Genomic DNA, 21,035 nt, shown 5'->3' with positions numbered 1-21,035 from the left:
CTGATCTGGGACCGATGATCTGAAACGTTTGGGGGAGTCTTTGCGTGGGCTCCTTTGGTCCAGGGAGCGATTGATAGGAGCAGCTTAGGATGGGGTGTGCGGGTGAGGGTTTGGATGTAGAGACCGCAAATAGGCTTCCGCTTCAGAGGGGTCTTGAAAGGATAGCTGATCGCCGCTTAGTGTCTTAAGAAGGAGGGTGGCCGGGAAGGCCAGTGTGAATTTGATTTGTTGTTTAAAGAGTTCTGTGCAAACCTGCTGGAAGGCTTCATTTCTTAGAGACCCTGATTGAGTAGTCGGCAAATATCAGAACCCTTATGCCATCAATTTGGAGTGAGCGGGTTTGTCTGTACTTTTGGAGGATAAGGGCCTTGTCAGAGTAGTTTAGGTATTTAGTGATTATAGGCCGAGGGTTCTTGCGTTCTGTGTTATAGGACCGCATACATTGGGCACGTTCCACTGTGCAAGAGCCTGGAAGGCCTAGCGCTTCCGGGATGCGTTGTGAGCAAAATTCAGATAGAGCAGGTGCTTGTAGGGATTCAGGTATACCCACGAATCGCAGGTTGCTCCTTCTGGATCTGTTTTCCAAATCGTCGAGTTTTTGGATAATATACTGATTTGTCTTGTCCTGTGCTTGTTCTGTGGCCTGGGCCTGGTATATCTCCTCTTCAATGCTGGATAGGTGGTGTTTCAGCTCGTTCAGCCTAGTGGTGTGTTCTCCTAGCCGGGCCCTTATTTGCTTTATCCCCGCGTTTACTGGCTTTTCCACTGAGACAGAGATCATATGGGACAGGAGGGCTGCCACAGCCTGCGCTATGCGCTCTGTGCTGTGATCCCCATTATGCTGTGGAGTGGAGGATTGTGGGGAGAAGGCCTGTGTGAGGGAGGCTTGTGGAAAGGAGACATGGGGAGGTTGTGGCTGAGCAGAGGAGGCATGTAGGGAGGTATGAGTGGCAGTGCAGCCGCTTACCTCCATCTCCGCTATCTGTGAGCCTGTGTATGGCTCCGTGTAGGCCGAGACCAGGGCCTCAATTTGCGGCTGGGTCGGCGGCACCGTCTGGGCCATTTGCGTGTGGGAGCCGGTTTTCTCTACCCACAAACCAGTCCATAGGCTGTCGGATGTCACCCGGAGGTAGCTGAGGGTGGATGAGGAGGCGCTAGGTAGATTTTACAGGCAGATTCGGTCCGTAATGCGGGAGCTGCAGAGAGGAGCAGCTACTCCATGCGGCGCCAGAACTGGAAGTAGGCCACCAATTTTGGCTGGCAAATAGTTGATGTGTGCCCCGGGGTCCAAAGGCTTCGCCAATTTCAGCAGTTTCCCCAGCGTTGCCTTCCTCTTTATTTTGTTATGACCCAGAATAAATGGCTATTTGATTTTTGGAAATACTTGCCTATGTGTTTTACTTCAAAAAGGACAGCTTGTTTGTGAGTAGGCAGGTACATTTCCAAAATACAATGTCAAATTAACAAGGGACACCAACACAAACCAACCTCCTTGAGGTTAAAAAATACAGGATAATAATGGTGTTGTGGTAACTTGACACACAAAACCAAAAAAAAGATTAGTGAGATCACTAAAAAAAATAAATTAAAAAAACAGGAGATCTTGATTAAAAAAAAACACCAAAAAAAAAAAAATCACTATAAAAACTAAAACAAAAAATTATTCTGGAGATCTGACAAAAAAAATAAAAAACTAATTCAGGAGATCACGAAAAATAAGAAAGAAATCAGTTTGTCAGAACTCTGTGTGAACATCAGCAGCAAACCAACTTCATTCTTCATGCATTATAAAGAAGAAGAGAATGCGCTGCATTAAAGGATTTAAACATTTGCACCGTGACAAATGTGCTATCTCCATTACAAACGCTAGTTTTACCAGAACGAGCGCCTCCGTCTCGTACTTGATTCAGAATGAGCTCCATGTAAAAGTGATACAGTGGCTAAATAGCCGCTAGGATCACTTTTAACCACTTGCCGCAAAATCACATACCTATACATTATTTTGCTTCAAGTGGTTGTACCGGAATCATGTCTGCAGCTGTACCATTTTTTAAAACCAACGGTCGGCTTTCTTGTAATAACAACTGCTGGCTGGTTTTACAAGTAATGCGAGGGGATATCCCTCCCCCTCCCGCTGCCTTCCACCACACCGCCCTGGCTCTCCTGTCCCACCAGAAGACCTGAGCGATCCTGTAGTAACCTGGAAGCGGTGTCACAACGTCACTTACGGTTAAACTGGAGTCTTAAAGACACCAGTTTTAAAAATGTGAAAGTATTCAAAAACGCCGATCTTGGTGTTTTGAATGCTTTCAAGTGTAGAGGAGAGGTTTATAGACTTTAGAGGTTTATAGTCTTATAGACCCCAGATCCCTCCATAAAGAGTACCTGTCAGTTCCTATTACTGTTACAAGGGATGTTTACATTCTTTGTGACAGCAATTAAAATGATCAAAAAAAAAATGAAAAGGACAGTGTAAAAATAAAAAATAAAAAGTAAAATAAATAAGAAAAAAAAGAAGTGAACACATATGTAAGTCGCAACCGCAAATATAAACAGTGTTCAAACCACACTTGTGAGGTATTGCCATGATTGTTAGAGTGAGAGCAATATAGATCTCCTCTGTAATTCTAAACTGGTAACCTGTTAAAAAATTGTAAAGCGCCGCCTATGGAGATTTTTAAGTACTGTGGATTGTCACCATTCCACGAGCGTGCGCAATCTTAAAGCGTGACATGTTAGGTATCTATTTGCTCGGCATAACATCATCTTTCACATTATACAAAAAAAAAATTGGGTTAACTTTACTGTATTGTTTTTTTTTTTTATTAAAGTGTTTGTAAACTCTCCACTTTCACTTCAGCTCATTATAAACTGCATAGAACAGGCAGCTGATCGCTGCCTGTGAAATTTCACTTACTCTAACAGTTTCCTCACAATCCGTCCTGCAATCTGTAATGATGTCACCGGCGCATGCCCAGTCCATAGCTTCTTTAATCGCAGCCATGCTGTTTCACTATCCACAGCATGTCAGCTTATTTCCTTTCACTGAGAACGACACAAGAAAGGAAGCCTCGCGATACTGTGCACTCCTCCTCACCTTCCTGGAAAGAGGCTTGGTTTACACGCGACCGCGATTGCGCATGCGCAAGATTTACACAGGGAAGGAAAGGAAGGGCGGAAATGATGTCCACACAAGAGCCAGCAATCAATAGTAAAGATGGCGCAGCCAATTCCCGGAAGAGGAGGAAATTTATAAAAGCAAAAAAAGTATTTACTAACCTCGTTTTAGTAATCTTTTTATATGCAAGACTTCTAAATACATTGCTGGATGATAATATTTAAAAAAGAAAAAGTAAAGGGTTTACTTCCTCTTTAATTAAAGTGTATTTTTTCTTTAAAAACTGCGTTTGCAAGACCACTGGGCAAATACAGTGTTATATAAAATAATGCAACAAATGCCATTTTATTCTCTAGGGTCTCTGCTAAAAACATATATATATATATATATATATATATATATATATATATATATATATATATATATATATATATATATATGTATATATTTAAAGTTTGTGGGTTCTAAGTAATTTTCTAACAACAAAAATGCTGATTTTAACTTGTAAGCAACAAATGTCAGAAAAAGGCCTGGTCTTCAAGTGGTTAAATTATTCAGCCGACTGACCAGATTGATACTGGGGGTCATGACTGCTATGAAAATTCTCACTCTCAGTACATTTGAATGTCATTCAAAAATAGTTCAAGGTCTTGTTTGCTTTTAACGTTCAATTTTGGAATGAATGGACTTTACTGAACAAAACCCACATACACTGTTAGAAATTTGTAAAAAAAAAAATTCCACCCTGCTCATTTGAAATTTCTTGTCACTGTGGCTGAAAACAAACGTCAATTTGGTCCCACTAGTGATTCGAAAAACAAATGAACTTTCTTACAACATAAAATGTCAGATTAAATTCTACTAGTGTATACCAGGCCCATACCTCCCAACTTTTTGAGATGGGAATGAGGGAAAAGCATGTAGGCATAAGACACGCCCCCCCTGCCATGCCCTCTTAAAGGAGAATTAACTTAAAAAAAAAAAGATTAGTTAAACCCACAAGGGCTTTTTTTTTTTTTTTACCACTACCATTCCTTTATATTGGCTTTTGAAGTTTACACATGCAGCAATTTAGATTTTGGATGGAAGGTTTAGCACTGGGAAACACTCTTTGAAAGATAAAAAGTGCATTTTATATAGAACTATATAGATCAGACAAAAATGAGGGACAAATGAGGAGGAAAGAGGGAAATTGTTCGAAATCGGGGACAGTCCCTCGAAATCAGGGACAGTTGGGAGCTATGCAGGCCTACCTTACCCAGACTTACCTGTACCCTGTTCTGTGATGTAGGCGGATCCCTCCAAGCTCAGGCTCAAGTCACTTCTTGTTAAACTGAAATCTTCAGACTTTATCTGGTCTGTGGTACATCCCGAATGATCCAGCTGAAAAGAAGATGCAGTGAGTCATGTAGACTGCTAATGGTACAGTTTTAATAGTAATTAATGGCACCCACATTTTTTTTTTTGGGGAGGGCAGCAAAAAAACCTGCCCCTCCACTCACACTACCCCTTTCCCCCCCTCCGACACTCAATCGATCAGGAAGGCGGCGATCCATGGCCTTAACCTTAGGCGGAGAGGCGTGGGGAGGAGGTTGCGGAGGGAAGAGCAAAGCCAGGGCCGTTGCTTCTCCTCCCGGCCGAACGGGAAGTGGGTCCTGAGACCTGATTGGCTGGGAGTCCTAAGACTCCTGGGCAATCGGTTCTCAGGACCCACTTCCTGATTGGCCGGGAGGAGAAGCAGGAAGGCATTAGCTAATATTAATTCGCTAATGTCACACAAGTAGCTGGGCTCTGCACACCGATCCCACCCTTTTTGAAGCCAATTGTAATCACGTGCTTCTAAAAACAAAAACAAAACAAAAAATCCATTGAAATCCATGTGTCCGACGCCCTGCATGGAGATTAGGGGCTGGGGGCATGGATTACGGGGGCGGCGCCCCTAATGAGCAGGTCGTCACTTATAGTAATACAACCATATTCAGCATTGCTAAGATATTTGTTTCATGTAAGAAGCCAACAAAATCAAAGAATTATGAGTACTCCTTTTGCATCCAAAGGGATTTAAATGCAAAAAAAGAAAAAGTAGAAAATATATAAATTGATAAGCTCATTATTGTCTCTTCTAATAATTTACCTTTCCAGTGTAGTTTACACAGATATTAAGGGGCTCAGTGAATTGAATGCTGTGCAACACAAGCGGATGATATCTGATTCTTCTTCTACGGCATATCTCAATCCTGTAATCTCCCAATACTGGCTTTCCATAGGTGTACCTGAAGAAACATTCCATAGACTTTAAGTATCTGTTGTTTACCATTAGTCAAGGACAGGTAAAATAGTATATTGTATTCATTTAAAAAGGGGAGAGTAAAGCCTGGTACATACAGGTAGTTTTTTTCTGTCATCCCAGTGGGCTGAACGAAAAAAGGAGGTTGCTGTACTAACTATGCAATGTTAGTACAGCAATATCCCCGCTGTGCTATTGTGTTCTGACAGTGGGACTGCCGCCCCCCCCCCCCCCCCAGAACAGACACCGGTTGGCAATCGCAGCCAGTGATCGGATGCTGAACATCTGCTGGTTTTCCAGGATGCTCGTTCGTCAGAAGCCGATCGTTGGAATGAGCCAGGCTAAAAGTCAGCCGGTAACTTCTGAACCAACTGTTTTCGGATGATTTTCAGTCCATCTGTAAGCTCTCATGAGTATGGCCTTGGTAACGCTCTTGTTTTTTTTACTGTATTGTAACTGTAATTTCTCCCTTTACATTTTAAAGTGCTGCACAAACTGTTGAGGCTAAATAAATCCTGTAAAATAATAATAATAATAATAATAATAATAGGTAGACATGTGCACTGCCGAAAAATGTGTTCGTTTTCGTTTTTGTTTCATTCGTGTTTTTTTTTGTTTTTTTGTGTCATTTGTTATGATTGCAATTCGTAAATTTGAAAACTCTTAAATTCTAAAAAATTGTAAATTTGTAAATTCGGAAATTAGAAAATTAGAAAATCCGAAAATAAGAAAGAAAATCCAAAAATTTGAAAGAATAACTAACTAACTAAAAATAGCTGGCTATTAAATTATAGGAATTGGAATTTCCTTTCAAATTTGTCTGTTAGTGAACGTAACAAATACAAATTTATCTGAAGTTACGAATTATCTGAAATAACGAATGCCGCATCTAAACAAATGGAAGGGAACTAATTAATAATAAATAATAATGTTATTATTATAAAGTTTTTATTAATATTATTGTTGTTATTTATTATTATTAATTCATTACGTTCAATTCGTTTAGATAAGGCATTTTTTATTTCGGATAATTCGTAACTTTGGATAAATTTGAATTTGTTACGTTCACTAACAGCCAAATTTGAAATGAAATTCCAATACCTGTAATTTAACAGTTAGTAATATTTAAGTTATTATTAGTTAGTTATTATTTCAGATTTTCGAATTTTTGAGTTTACATATTTTCGTTCTTTTGAATTTTCATTCTTAATTTTGGATATTCGAATTTCCGAATTTTCAAATTTTCCGAATTACTAAAAGTTCGAAATTCCGAATTACTAAAAGTTCGAAATTCCGAATTTCCGAATGTGCAAAAATTAGAAAATTTCGGAAGTTCGGAAATTTGAAAATTCTGATATTTCCGAATTAACAAATTTGTCAAACTAAACAAATTGCACATGTCTATTTCATACAAATAACACTCCCCATTCCATGTGCGCTGGGCAAGTTTCATTGCACAAAATTTTAATTTCACTAAGCTTAAGATCAGTTTACAGTAAAATTATATGAATCATGTCATAATCCAGCTAACATTTTGTATGCTTCACCTGCCACATAGTTTAACTGGTACAGTTTCACTGTTGAAGAGAACAACCTTGGGAAACTGGAGCGTTACTTCATATTTTGGGAGGACTGTGGTGACAAAAAAACAAATAATTTCAATACAGACCTAGGAATACATATAGAAATATACAGTAAACATAGGGGTTTATTTGCTAAAATTGGATAGAGCAAGATCTGGTGCAGTTGTGCATGGCAGACAATCAGTTTCTAAGCTTTTGCTTGTACAATTAATGTATAACTAAAGGCAAAACTTTTTATTTTTTAGTTTTGGATAGATTGGAGAGGGATTAGAATGCTTACCAGTTTTTATTGCTGTCTGTGCCCGTGTCTATTTGTCCTGTTTACCATTTATAATTGAAAACGAAAGGAAAAGAAAATCCCCAATTTTGGGTTGTCCCTAGAAAAGTAATAGAGGGGAAATCTTCCAATGGGGACACTAGTCCTGATGACCTGGGGGTCCCCAAGTAATTACCTTAATTTGGAGGGATTTCCTCTCACTTCCTGTTTGGTTATGGGACAGGAAGTGAAGGGAAATCTCTGCAATGGGACATAGATGGCGAAGAAAAATCTGACAGGGTTATAATCCTCCCTTGCTCTATCCCAAATAAAAAAATAAGTTTTGCTTTTAGTTCTACTTTAAGCTATGACAAAAAAAAAAAACAAAACTGTAAGCTGATTGGTTTCTATGCAGAGCTGTACCAGAGTTTGTATTCTATATTTTAGTAAATCAACCCCAAAAAGAGTAGTTCTTCACCATATTCCTCCACATTAAAGTGATGGACTGTGTCCTTCACCCGGATGGTGTATTCCCCCAGCGGAGGCTCAGAGGTAAGTGCAAGGGAAAACTCAGCCAATCCCTGATTGACTGTCACATTTAACCACTGGCCAATCCGATTCTTTCCTGGATCCTGAAAGCAAAATGATAGAATACTGTTATTAACACAACTGCATGTATCAAATTATTCTAAATAAGAGCTATAGTATCTCAAAAGACCATCTTTAGATAGCTCGACAACTCAGAAATTTACCTACTACCTATCTCATTTAGTTAAAAAAAAACCTGTAGCTGTTTGTGAGCGGAGAGAGCCAGCCGCCGATATACATACATAGCCGAGTGTACTCGGCTAGGCTCGGCTAGCTCCGCTCTCAGTCATGCCCAGTCCTGCCCTATGATGGACATAACACAGGGACTAGGTGTGACTGTGAGCAGAGCTAGCCGAGCCTAGCCGAGTACACTCGGCTATGTATTTATATCGGCGGCCGCTAGTCTGGGCGGGACTACAAGAAGAGCCTAAAAGAGCTGGCTCTGTGTATCTCAGTGCCGGCGGCGCCATTTTCAAACTGCAGTGATACTGACAAGTCACTGCAGTTTAACTGCAGCCTGGGCAAGGCTACAGATGGACACTGACAAGGCTGCAAGGCTGCAGGTGGACACTGATAAGGCTGCAAATGTCACTGACAAGGCTGCAGATGGACACTGACAAGGCTGCAAGGCTGCAGGTGGACACTAATAAGGCTGCAAATGACACTGGCAAGGCTGCAAATGACACTGGACAAGCATGCAGATGGACACTGATAAGGCTGCATTGATGGGCATTGTTTTTCCTTAAAAAGTTTTTTTCCTTAAAATTCCCTCCTAAACATGGGGTGCGTGTTATACGCCGGCACGTGTTATAGGCCAATAAATATGGTATTTAAACACATACTCTAAATATGCACAGCAAAATATGTAATCAGTATTACCTGTAATTGTACAGATTGAATCTGAAAAACAAAAAGCAGTAAATAGTAAGGAAACACAGTTACTAAAGACATGCCTGGCAACATTTCTTGATCAGATTAATACCAAACTGACTTTTTGTTAATATGCTCAAAATCCACCCGAATCTTTTACTGTAATTCCATCTACTAATATCCACCACCATACCCAAAATTATTTTTATCTCCTTAAATGTAAATGCACTGTATCGTTGACATCAGTTTTTAGCCTGACACGTGGTCTTTGTGGCAAATGGTAATATACATAATTCAAAGGTAGACTAAACTTAAGGAAACTGTAACCTGTTCTTTACCTTCAAAAAGATGGTTTTGAAAAAAACGTACTAGTATGACTGTAGCATTAAACTGTCTACTTAGCCAAAAAACAGTTGTGAGAGGGGGCACATGCGCAGCTCTTCAAGATGGTGGACGTGTGATCCGTGAGCTCCGGACCTGCTCTGCTCTCTGTGACCCCTGCACAGCTCCATAGGCATACATTCACAATGGGGGTAAGACATTCAGACCCCCAGAGCCTCCTATTATCCCACGGTAAAGATCGGGGACCAACAACCTTACTAACGGACCATGCAAGCACTGTGGCCTGTAGTCACAATGGACTGCTACTTGACTAGGCCTCAATTCCCAGTCTCAATTACACAAGGAGACCCGGAGGAGTACGTTAGCACCCTGATGGCGGATGATAACTCCCAGCAAGCCCTTCCCCCACATCTTCCTTCACCCTCTCAGTCCGTTTTAACCCCTGAACTGCTCGATGTCAAACTACAGGCTCTAGCACAGCAGCTCAGAAGGGAAATAGCGTGGGGAAGATTTCCAGGGAACTCAGAGGGGAGATTGACCAGCTTGGTGAGCACACAACAACTTTGGAAACCAAGTTTGATGAGACACTATAGTATGTTCAGGCCCTGGAAGAGGAAAATGCCTCTCTTAAAAACTCTGTGTCCCTGCTACAACTTCAGCAAGAAGACCTGGAAAAAAGAGAAAGGCGCCAAAACCTCAGGATTCGCGGGGTCTCAGAAAATGTGGATGATACAACCGTACTTATTAGGCCTGTTTAACCACCTTGCTCCTGACATAGTGGACATAGACTGGCTCCTTGATCGGGCCCACAGGTCTCTGGCATAATGGTATGGTTCCACTATTATGAGAGTAAAGAGGCGCTGACCCTGGCTACCCGCAACCGATCCTATATTGATTATAAAGGGGGCATAATTCAAATATTTACCTCTCTCCAATCACCCTGGCTAAAAGGCGCTCACTACGTCCCATCACCTCTCACCTTCAACTACACAAGATTCCTTACTTCTGGGGCTTTCTGTTCCGCCTTAGTGCAACAAAAGATGGCGCCCAACATACCCTCCGGGATCTGTAAGAAGGAGATTCTTTCCTCAAAAACCTGGGCCTACCACCATTACCGGTGGATGAAGGGCAACCAATGCCTACTACACCCCGACTTCCTACAGCCCCATCATCGATCTGGGCCCCAGTGCGAGGAAAAGATCGAAGGCTTACTTCACTCCTCAACAGCCTAGGCATCCTACCTGAACCCCCCCCGTGAGTCGTCATTCAGGAGGTTTTTCTTTCCTTGGGATCACGGACCCCCGCAACCCCTTCTCACAGATTTGATTTGTTCCGATTCACCTTGTTGCTAACGATGGAAGATTAACTGCTCTGTTTATTTTTTTTTGCCCTCTTTTGCCATCGGGTTGTTTTGAATTGTTGTTTTCTATTTCCTTCTGTAAGAATATTTGATTCTCTATATAAGGCTGTCTATGGAGCCTTTTGTCTGTTAACACCACTAATGGAGCAGCACGGTTCTCTCAATTGGAGTCTGCCTTGCTCCCTCATTTGTCCTCTGGCTGTGGCTGAGGACTCCTAAGTAGGGATGGGCCGAACAACCCCCCGTTCAGTTCGCACCAGAACATGCTAACAGGCAAAAAATTTGTTCGAACACTCGAACACCATTAAAGTCTATGGGACATGAACATGAAAAAGTGCTAATTTTAAAGTCTTATATGCATGGTATTGTCTTAAAAAGTGTTTGGGGACCTGGGTCCTGCCCCAGGGGACATATATAAATGCAAAAAAAAGTTTTAAAAACGGCCGTTTGTGTAATATTCCTTTAAATTTCGTACCTGGGGGGTGTCTATAGTGTGCCTGTAAAGTAGTGCATGTTTCCCGTGTTTAGAACAGTCTGACAGCGAAATGACATTTCTAAAGGAAAAAAGTCATTTAAAACTACTCGCGGCTATAATGAATTGTCAGTCCGGCAATACACATAAAAGTTCATTGATAAAAATGGCATGGGATTCCCCTACAGGGGAACCCCGAACCAAAATAAAAAAAATGCCTGGGGTCCCCCAAATTCCATACCAGGCCCTTCAGGTCTGGTATGGATATTAAGGGGAACCCCGTGCCAAAATTTTTTAAACAAATGGCGTGGGGGTCCCCCTCAAAATCCATACCAGACCCTTCATGTCTGGTATAGATTTTAAGGAGAACCCCGCACCAAAATTTTAAAAAAAAATGGCGTGGGGTCCCCCCAAAAATCCATACCAGACCCTTATCTGAGCATGCAACCTGGCAGGCCGCAGGAAAAGAGGAGGGATGAGAGAGCCCCCCCCTCCTGAACCGTACCAGGCCACATGCTCTTAACATTGGGAGGGGGCTTTGGGGTAGCCCCCCAAAGCACCTTGTCCCTGTGTTGATGGGGAGAAAGGCCTCATCCCCACAACCCTTGCCCGGTGGTTGTGGGGGTCTGCGGGCGGGAGGCTAATCGGAATCTGGAAGCACCCTTTAACAAGGGGATCCCCAGTACCTGGGCCCCCCTGTTTGAAATGGTAACGGGTACATTGTACCCGTACCATTTCACGAAAAAAGTGTGAAAATGGTAAAAAAAACACAACACACACCGTGGGAGAAGTCTTTTATTAAAAAAAAAAAAAACTGTCCCATGTAGTCCATTCACCTCCGCCGACGGACCAAAAAAAAAAAAAGAAAGAAGATCTGCCTCCATGGGAGGCACACGCCATATGACGTGTCCTCGCAGGTGACAGCTCTTTTAAAACTGTGGGCAGGGCCACACGGTGTCGTCGCCAGGTGACCCCACCCCCTCTGACACACAAGGACATTCCTATGGCTTCCCCGTAGTGTCAGAGGGGGCGGGAACACCCGGTCCGCCTCTCTCTGACGCACAAGGACATCCCTATGGCTTCCCCTGTAGCATCAGAGGGGGGCAGGGCCACCCGGCGACGACACCGTGTGGTCCCGCCCACAGTTTTAAAACAGCTGTCACCTGCGAGGACACGTCATATGGCGTGTGCCTCTCATGGAGGCAGATCTTCTTTATTTTTTTTCGGTCCGTCGGTGGAGGTGAATGGACTACGTGGGGCAGTTTTATTTTATTTTTTAATAAAGGACTTCTGTTTTTTTTTTTCTACCATTTTCACAATTTTTTTGTGAAATGGTATTGGTACAATGTACCCGTTACTATTTCAAATGGGGGGGCGGGATCTTGGGGTCCCCTTGTTAAAGCCCCTCACCGCAGACCCCCAAAACCACTGGGCAAGGGTTGTGGAGATGAGGCCCTTCTCCCCATCAACATGGGTACAAGGTGCTTTGGGGGGCTACCCCAAAGCACCCTCCCAATGTTGAGGGCATGTGGCCTGGTACGGTTGAGGAGGGGGGGCACTCTCTCGTTCCCTCCCTCTTTTCCTGCAGACTGACAGGTTGCGTGCTCGGATAAGGGTCTGATATGGATTTTTGGGAGGATCCCACGCCATTTTTTTAAAATTTTGGCGCGGGGTTCCCCTTAAAATCCATACCAGACCCTTCAGGGTCTGGTATGGATTTTGAGGAGGACCCCCACACCATTTTTTTCTTTTAATTTTGGCGTGGGGTTCCCCTTAATATCCATACCAGACCTAAAGGGCCTGGTATGGAATTTGGGGGGACCCCACGCATTTTTTTTTAAAATTTTGGTTCGGTGTTTCCCTGTGGCGGAATCCCATGCCGTTTTTATCAATGAACTTTTATGTGTATTGCCAGACCGACAATTCATTATAGCCGCGAGTAGTTTTAAATTACTTTTTTTCCTTTAGAAATATCATTTTGCTTTCAGACTGTTCTAAAAACGGGAAACGTGCCACTTTACAGGCATACTATAGACACCCCTCAGGTACAAAATTTAAAGGAATATTACACTTTTATTGTTTCACTTTAAGCATTATTGCAATCACTGCTTCCGAAAAAAACGTCAGTTTTTAAAACTTTTTTTGCATTGATACATGTCCCCTGGGGCAGGACCCAGGTCCCCAAACACTTTTTATGACAATAACTTGCATATTAACCTTAAAAATTAGCACTTTTGATTTCTCCCATATAATTTTAAAGGGCATTCCGCGGCTTTCGAATTTGCCGCAAACACCTCAAATTGTTCGCTATTCGGCAAACGGGCGAACAGCCAATGTTCGAGTCAACCTGAACATAAAGCCCATCCCTACTCCTAAGTCACTGTTTTATTCAGACCTACACATGTTATTAGGTCAACTTTTTTTAGGCCAACCCAGCCTTTTTGTTATTTTGCAGCTGCACATCCTCAGGACTTTTTTTTTTTAACTTTTTTTTTTTGTTTTTATGTTCACTTTTTTCTTTCTTTTTTTTACCTTTGCCATTTTTCTAATGTTTTCCACAGTTCAGTAGGTATGTTCATTAATATAAGGCTATTAACCTATAATCCCACTGTTGGGAAGGTACCTGTTCCACTATATCTACACTGGCTAAATTCTACTACCTTGGTATGGCTCTGAAGCTGTTGTCATACAATGTGAAAGGCCTGAACTCCATCAAAAAATGATGGCTGGCTTTGAAGGAGTGGTGCGGATGTGATCCTGATTCAGGAAACCCACTTCCGCACTGGAGGTTCCTTTAAATTTGCATCCAAATATTTTCCGATCTCTCACATGGCGTCTGACTCATCGGGTAAGGCTGGCGTTGCAATACTGATTAGATGCTCTTGCCCTCTCCAGATCCAGTCCATGCATCTAGACCCACACGGTCGCTACATAATAATGCATTGTGTTTATATGTCTTGTCCCATTACAATTATAAATGTATATGCACCTAACTCAGGTCAGATCAAATTCTTAACCGAGGCATTTGAACAGCTCCAATGCGTCTCACGGCCCTTTACGGTGATCGGTGGAGACTTCAATGCCATTTTCTCCCCTACATGAGATAAGAGATCCCACCACCTGTTTGACACCTGGTGGATTAAACACCCAACTAGCAAACAATTTTCATTCTATTCTCCTCCTCACAATGTTCTCTAGACTTGACCACTTTTTCGTGATGGCCCCCCCTCCTACCCAACACAGAGTCAGCTGATTTAGGCCCCATCACCTGGTCGGACCATGCCCCCCTGACCCTAGACCTTTCCCTCGCCACTGTGTACCCTAAGAAATATCACTGAAAGGCTTAATGAATCACTGCTAAATGGCCCTAAAACTAAAGATGTACTTTCCCTCGCTCTGACACAATACTTCCAGCTCAATGTAGGCACTGTCTCCAGTCCATCCACTCTATGGGAAGCTCACAAGGCGTATTTCAGTGGGCAATGATTTTTAGTAAGCTCCCGTAGAAAGAAGGATGCCGCTCTCCTAAAATCATCCTTACTGGCCGAACTGCAAACAGCTGAGCGCTCCCTAGTTCACTCTCCCATGGTGGCTCAACTACGGACAGTAAATTCGCTACGAAACAGGCTAAAATGCCTGGAGATGTCAGCTATAGACAAATCCTTCCTATTGGCTAAGCAAAAGTTCTACGAGTTCTCCAACAAACCACATAGAATGTTAGTCTCCAGGCTCAACCCTAGGCAACTCCATTCCTTTCCGGATCACCTTAAACAATCCGATGGGACCCCCACCCACTGCCCACAAACCATGACTCTTTGGTGAGTTTTACGCTAAACTTTACAATTGCTTAACCCCAGAACTTTGTCCCCCATTTGATCAGGAGACTTTTAAGACTTTTCTGTCAGGCTTAAAACTACCAAAACTGACCAAACCTGACTTACATATCTTAAACGCCCCCATTACTGGAGAAGAATTAGCTAATACTATTAATCACCTACCTCTACACAAATTGCCGGGCCAGACGGTCTCCCCTATTCCTACTACAGGACATTTTCACCGATCTTGTCACCCCAACTATTATCTTTATACAACTCCCTTCTACAGGGCTTCGGATTACAAACTCTTCACTACAATTCTGGCCAATCGCCTATCCCAATTCCTAACCAAATTGATTGATAGAGACCAAGTAGGCTTTGTCCCCACTAGAGACGCTGGGGAAAGCACTAGGTGCACCATCGATATCATCGATATGCTGAACAGAGTACGCAGACCAGCATTGATCCTAAGCTGGCCCTACATGTTTGCTACCCTTTCCAAATTTGTGTTTTACGGTCCATTTGTATCTGCTTTATCGGCTCTCTATTCCAACCCCTCATCTCAGGTCCAAATGGCCTCATTTACCTCCCAGACCTTCCCTATGTCAAACGGTACAAGACAGGGCTGCCCTCTATCCCCACTCCTATTCATTCTATGTCTGGAACCCTTGGCGGAAACGATATGGTCCCATCCTGATACCTGAGGGGTTCAAATGCGCCATAGAGAATATAAATTATCCCTATTCACGGATGATATTCTGCTGACCCTCACCCACCCTCACATTTCCCTTCCATCCGTACACGCTCTCCTTTCCCGGTTTAGCTCCCTATCTGTTTACAAAATCAACACCTCTAAACAGAAGCCTTGGCTCTACATATCCCCCCGGAAGATCTAACATCCCCAAAAAAGCTCATAACCATACCACTGGTGTACTTCGTTTCTCAAATATCTAGGCGTACAAATTACCCCTACCTACTCCTCCCTGTACTTAACCAACTACACACCACTGTTTAAGGACATCAATGCCATGTTAACTCGCTAGAATTTACTTTTAATATCGTTTTCCAATAATCAATGTGTTGAAAATGTCGGTCATGCCTAAACTACTATACTTTTTCGAGACCCTGCCAGTCCCCATACCATTGTCTCAATTTAAACTGATCAAACAATGGTTCCTCAGATTCATATGGGGAAATAAGGCACACAGAGTAGCCAGCTCAGTGATCTTATCTCCCAGAAACTGAGGGGGTCTGGGGGCCCCAGACATTCACAAATACTACCTGGTCTCACATCTTCGCGCAGTGGTATCCTGGTCTAGCCTCTCGCCACCAAATAGGTGGTCAGTGATTGAGATGGGTTCTCTGTTCCCTACTCATCCCTGTTCCCTAGTCTGATCTCCCCCACTGCACCAAGATCCCAAACTTCAAAGTTTATGCCTGGGTCCTATGCTGTTCTCATTAAAGATATGGCGTACATGTGCTACAAGGTTCTCTTTCTCTTCGCCATGCCCCCACCCCCCCCCCCCACTCTCCAATGTACTTTACAACCCTTTAATCCCAGATAGCCTATCCCACACTCGAATGCTTCCCTGGGTACAGGCAGGTCCGTATCAGCTCCGCCAATTTGCTCATCCAATTATCCGAACGCTCTGGACCTTTGCGGACCTCCAGTCTAAGCACCAGATACCCAACAATTTGTTCTACTCATATCTCCAAGTGGGTCATTATCTATCAATCAATATAAAATATGTTGGTGCGCTTATCAAACTATCCCCATCTGTTGGAGTGGTGCTTATATATAAAATCCTAAACCATAAAAATACCCTGATATCATAATCAGTAAAGTGAATAAGTGCAAATAAATAATCAATCAATAAAGTGAATGAATGCAAAAATATGCATCAAAAAACATATACCCTGATATCACAATCAGGGAGAAGGAGTCAGTGACATCTTCGCATAGTGTTCGGCAAACACAGCGATAGCTGTATGAACGGTGAAGCTGTCTGACCATTATAACAAAAGCGATTCAGCTACTGCAAATGTGTGAGTGGATTACAGTGTTTGCCCAGTCTTGTAGCATTTAAAAACACTGCGCAATGATGGTTTTTCTTTTATCTATATGTGAATCATCACCTTGCAAATGTAATTCATCATGCAACTGTGATCTGTGAGAATTGAACTATAAGCAAGTTCATCAAAGGCAACTGATTGGACATTTAGACCTCAGCTGGATTAACACAAACAGACAATATTTATTGCTTTTTTTTTTTTTTTCATCTACATATATCTAGGGATATGTGTTCCCCTATATGTTTTTTGATGCTTCTATTTGCATTTATTCACTTTATTGATTGATATATTTCTTTGCACCTATTCACTTTACTGATTGTGATATCAGGGTATATGTTTTTGATGCATTTTTTTGCATTTATTCACTTTATTGATTGATTATTTATTTGCACTTATTCACTTTACTGATTATGATATCAGGGTATGTTTATGGTTTAGGATTTTATATAAGCACCACTCCAACAGATGGGGATAGTTTGATAAGCGCACCAACATATTTTATATTGATTTATAGCAACAGGTGTCACAGCCCTAATTGGTTGGTTGCAGCTTACACATTTCTTTTTAGTGTTTTGTTATTTTATAGAGAATCCACATCAGCGCTTTAGTTTTCTTTTTTCACATTTTTTTTATTATCTATTAACTCTCTCTCTGCCCTATACTCTACCTAAACCAATGGCCTTTGAGCTCCTTTGTTCCCAAGGCCCCCATCAAATGCGGCGAATATCTACCATATATCAATTACTGCAGGAGTCCCCTCCACTCTCTGAAGACTTACACACTTACGTGCGCAAATGGGCCATATCACTCAAAAACCAATCTCCCTCCCTCAATGGGATAAGATCTGGACCTCAACGTCCAAAGTATCCAGGTGCGTGACGCAAAGAGAGACAGCACTTAAAATACTACTCTTCTGGTACAGGACTCAAGAAATACTGCATCGTTATGACCCCTCCCTCTCTCCTCTTTGTTGGAGATGTGGTAAATCTAAAGGCACTCACTACCACTTCTTCTGGCAATGTGAACTACTTGTGCCCTTTTGGTCCATGGTGATGTCTCTGCTTCAGCGTATATTTGAGCATTCTCTTCCACTGGATGTGTTACATCTCCTTCTGGGTCTCCCCTTCTCTGGCCTGGGGAAAGCTTCAAACAAATTAGCCTCCTATATCTTGCTAGCCGCCAAGTGAGTTATCCCTATCTGTTGGTTGTCCCCCACCACCCCCCATCTCAGGATCAATTTTTACAGGCTATTGCCGAAATTCGTAGAATGGAACACATGACAGACCAGGTAGATGATGCAGTGGACAGATTTGATAGAGTTTGGGATTAGTGGGACAAATCTGAGTACGGCATCACACCCCTAAATACCACCTAATACCCACATATCAACCCAATATCTCAGTCCCTTATCTTCAGTTTCCAACTATTTCTCGGTTATAGCCCTCTGATTATACCCCTTTGTATACACTTTTATTTTATTATACATTTTGTACTAGATCTGTTTGATGTTACTTGATCTACAATTGATTCTTTTAAATTTCAATGTACCAAATGTGTTTTTCTTTGCATTTTTTTTTAAGTTTCTGTACTCTACCACGTTCTATATTCAATAAAACCACAATTTATAAAAAAAAAAAACAAAAAAAAAACTGTTGTCAATTATTTTGATAGCAAGGAGTATACTATGCCACCACAATGATTTCAAATTTGGCACTCTTGAATTTTACACTTATTTTACAGTACATAAAAATCAGCTAAGGGATCATGACAACTTCCTTCATCGTTTTAATGGCCATAGTACAGAAACCTTGCAGAGCTCTCCTTACATTAATATGCTGAAATACAAAACTCAACCCGATATCCACCCTCAAATACAGAATACTCTATGATACTCTAATGCCGTGTACCCACGAGCGGACTTCTCGTCGGACTGAACTCCAAAGGACTTTTCGACGGTGTTCTGAAGGAGTTCTGATGGAGTTCAGATGAAACGGACTTGCCTACACACGATCACACCAAAGTCCGATCGTTTCAAACATGATGACGTATGACCGGACTAGACAAGGAAGTTCAATAGCCAGTAGCCAATAGCTGCCCTTGTGTCCTATTTGGTCCGTCGGACTAGCATACAGAAGAACGGTTTGTTCGATAGGAATTGAGTCCGTCAGAAAGATCTGGAACATGTTCTATTTCTAGGTCCGTCGGAATTTTCGACAGAAAAGGTCCGATGAAGGTCTGATGAAGCCCATACACGATTGGAATGTCCGACAGAATCATTCCATCTGACCTTTTCTGCCAGAAAGTCCGCTCGTGTGTACACGGCGTTAGTATACAGTGCATCCGGAAAGTATTCACAGCGCTTCATTTTTTCCACATTTTTTCATGTTACAGCCTTATTCCAAAATAGATTAAATTCATTATTTTCTTCAAAATGCTACAAACAATACCCCATAATGACAATGTGAAAGAAGTTTGTTTGAAATCTTTGCAAATGTATTAAAAATAAAAAAGGGAAAAAAGTCACATGTACATAAGTACTGACGGCCTTTGCTCAATACTTTGTTGAAGCTCCTTTGGCACCAATTACAGCCTCAAGTTTTTTTGAGAATGATGCTACAAGCTTGGCACACCTATTTTTGGGCAATTACTCCGATTCTACTTTAAGGGGTCTCTCAAGCTCCATCAGGTTGGATCTCTCCAGAGATGTTCAGTCGGGTTCAAATCTGAGCTCTGGCTGGGCCACTCAAGGACATTCACAGAATTTTGCCATAGCCACTCCATTGTTATCTTGGCTGTGTGCTTAGCCACTTCAGCTCCAGAAGGTTTTACCCCCTTCCTGACCAGGCCATTTTTTGTGATACCACACTGCACTGCTTTAACTGACAATTGCACCGTCGTGCAATGCTGTACTCAAATAAAATTGATGTCCTTTTTTTCCCACAAATAGAGTTTTCTTTTGGTGGTATTTGATCACCTGCGGTTTTTTGAAAAGAAAACAAAAAAAAACTATATATTTTTACTTTCTGCTATAAAACACCCAATAAATTGTTAAAAAAATCTAATTTCTTCATCAATTTAGGCCAGTTTGTATTCTGCTACATATGTTTGGTAAAAAAAAAATCCCAATAAGCGTATATTGATTGGATTGCGCAAAAGTTAAAGCGACTACAAACTTTGGGTTAGTTTTATGGACTTTTTAAAATTTTTAATTGTTTTTACAACCCAGATCTCCTGACGACCCGGCTTGTTTCCTGGACCCCTCTGAACTCTGCCTGCACCCGACCTCTGGCCTGTCTGACTATTCTTCTGCCTGCTCCACTGTACCTTGTTGCCTGCCTGTTGCCGAACCCAGCCTGCCTCCTGACCATCCTGCTCAGTCCTGTTGCCTGTGTTCCAGCCTGCACCTGCTGTTAAAGACTGCTGTTCCATCTGCACCTGGACTCCAGTATCAGGCTCTCATACCACTCCGTACTCCTGTGCTTCCTGTTTACCCTACCAGGGGCCGCGAGTCGGACGCGTAAGGGAGCCTACCCTCTGCCCAAGCGGACTCACTGGTCTGGTAAGTAGTAGTCTGATAGTCACTGATTGGCTCCTGCTGTGTCCAATCACAGTGGAAGTGGCACTTTGGCTCGCATGCACAATATCACGTACAGGTACGCGATTTTGCACAGCCGGGCTGCCCTGCCACAGTATATAAATGCAGTGGGTGATCTAGAAGTTGTTAGAGTCATTGTCCTGTTGGAAGATGAACCTTTGCCCCAGTCTGAGGTCCAGAGTGCTCTGGAGCAGGTATTCATCAAGGATGTTTCTGTACATTGCTGCATTCATCTTTCCCTCGAACCTGACCAGTATCCCAGTACCTGCCGCCAAAAAACATCCCTGCAGCATGATGCTGCCACCACCATGCTTCACTGTAGTGATGGTATTGGCTAGGTGATGAGCGGTACCTGGTTTCCTCCAGACAGGGCGCTAACCATTTAGTCCAAATAGTTCAATCTTTGTTTCATCAGACCAGAGAATTTTGTTTCCCATTGTCTGAGAGTCCTTCAGGTGCCTTTTGGCAAACTCCAGGTGAGCTGTCATGTGCCTTTTACTGAGGAGTGGCTTCCATCTGGCCACTCTACCATACAGGTCTGATTGGTGGAGTGCTGAAATCGGTGCGACCAGAAATGTGTGGACCACGATTGAGAAAACCAAACGCGTGTAAAATAATAATATGCTTTATTAAAAGGATAAGTAAATAAGTAAAAGTAAACACACCTCTAATATAA

At 42.3% G+C, this 21,035-nt stretch overlaps 1 protein-coding gene across 1 annotated transcript in view; it reads right to left on the bottom strand.

Annotated features, from left to right (window-relative positions):
• LOC141105653 (alpha-2-macroglobulin-like protein 1) overlaps positions 1-21,035 on the bottom strand; it is a 245,551-nt gene that overhangs the window by 200,163 nt on the left and 24,353 nt on the right. The window contains exons 5-9 of the mRNA XM_073595630.1: positions 8,712-8,732; positions 7,723-7,876; positions 6,953-7,037; positions 5,253-5,391; positions 4,387-4,501 (exon numbers count right to left, since the gene is read on the bottom strand). Of these exons, the coding sequence (XP_073451731.1) occupies positions 4,387-4,501; positions 5,253-5,391; positions 6,953-7,037; positions 7,723-7,876; positions 8,712-8,732 (514 nt within the window). The remainder of the gene's footprint in view (positions 1-4,386; positions 4,502-5,252; positions 5,392-6,952; positions 7,038-7,722; positions 7,877-8,711; positions 8,733-21,035) is intronic.

This window comes from Aquarana catesbeiana, linkage group LG08 (genome assembly GCF_042186555.1).
Source record: "Aquarana catesbeiana isolate 2022-GZ linkage group LG08, ASM4218655v1, whole genome shotgun sequence".
NCBI classification, from domain to species: Eukaryota; Metazoa; Chordata; class Amphibia; order Anura; family Ranidae; genus Aquarana; species Aquarana catesbeiana.
Note: the sequence above shows the minus strand (reverse complement) of the source record. Positions and strands in the feature narration are given on the sequence as shown.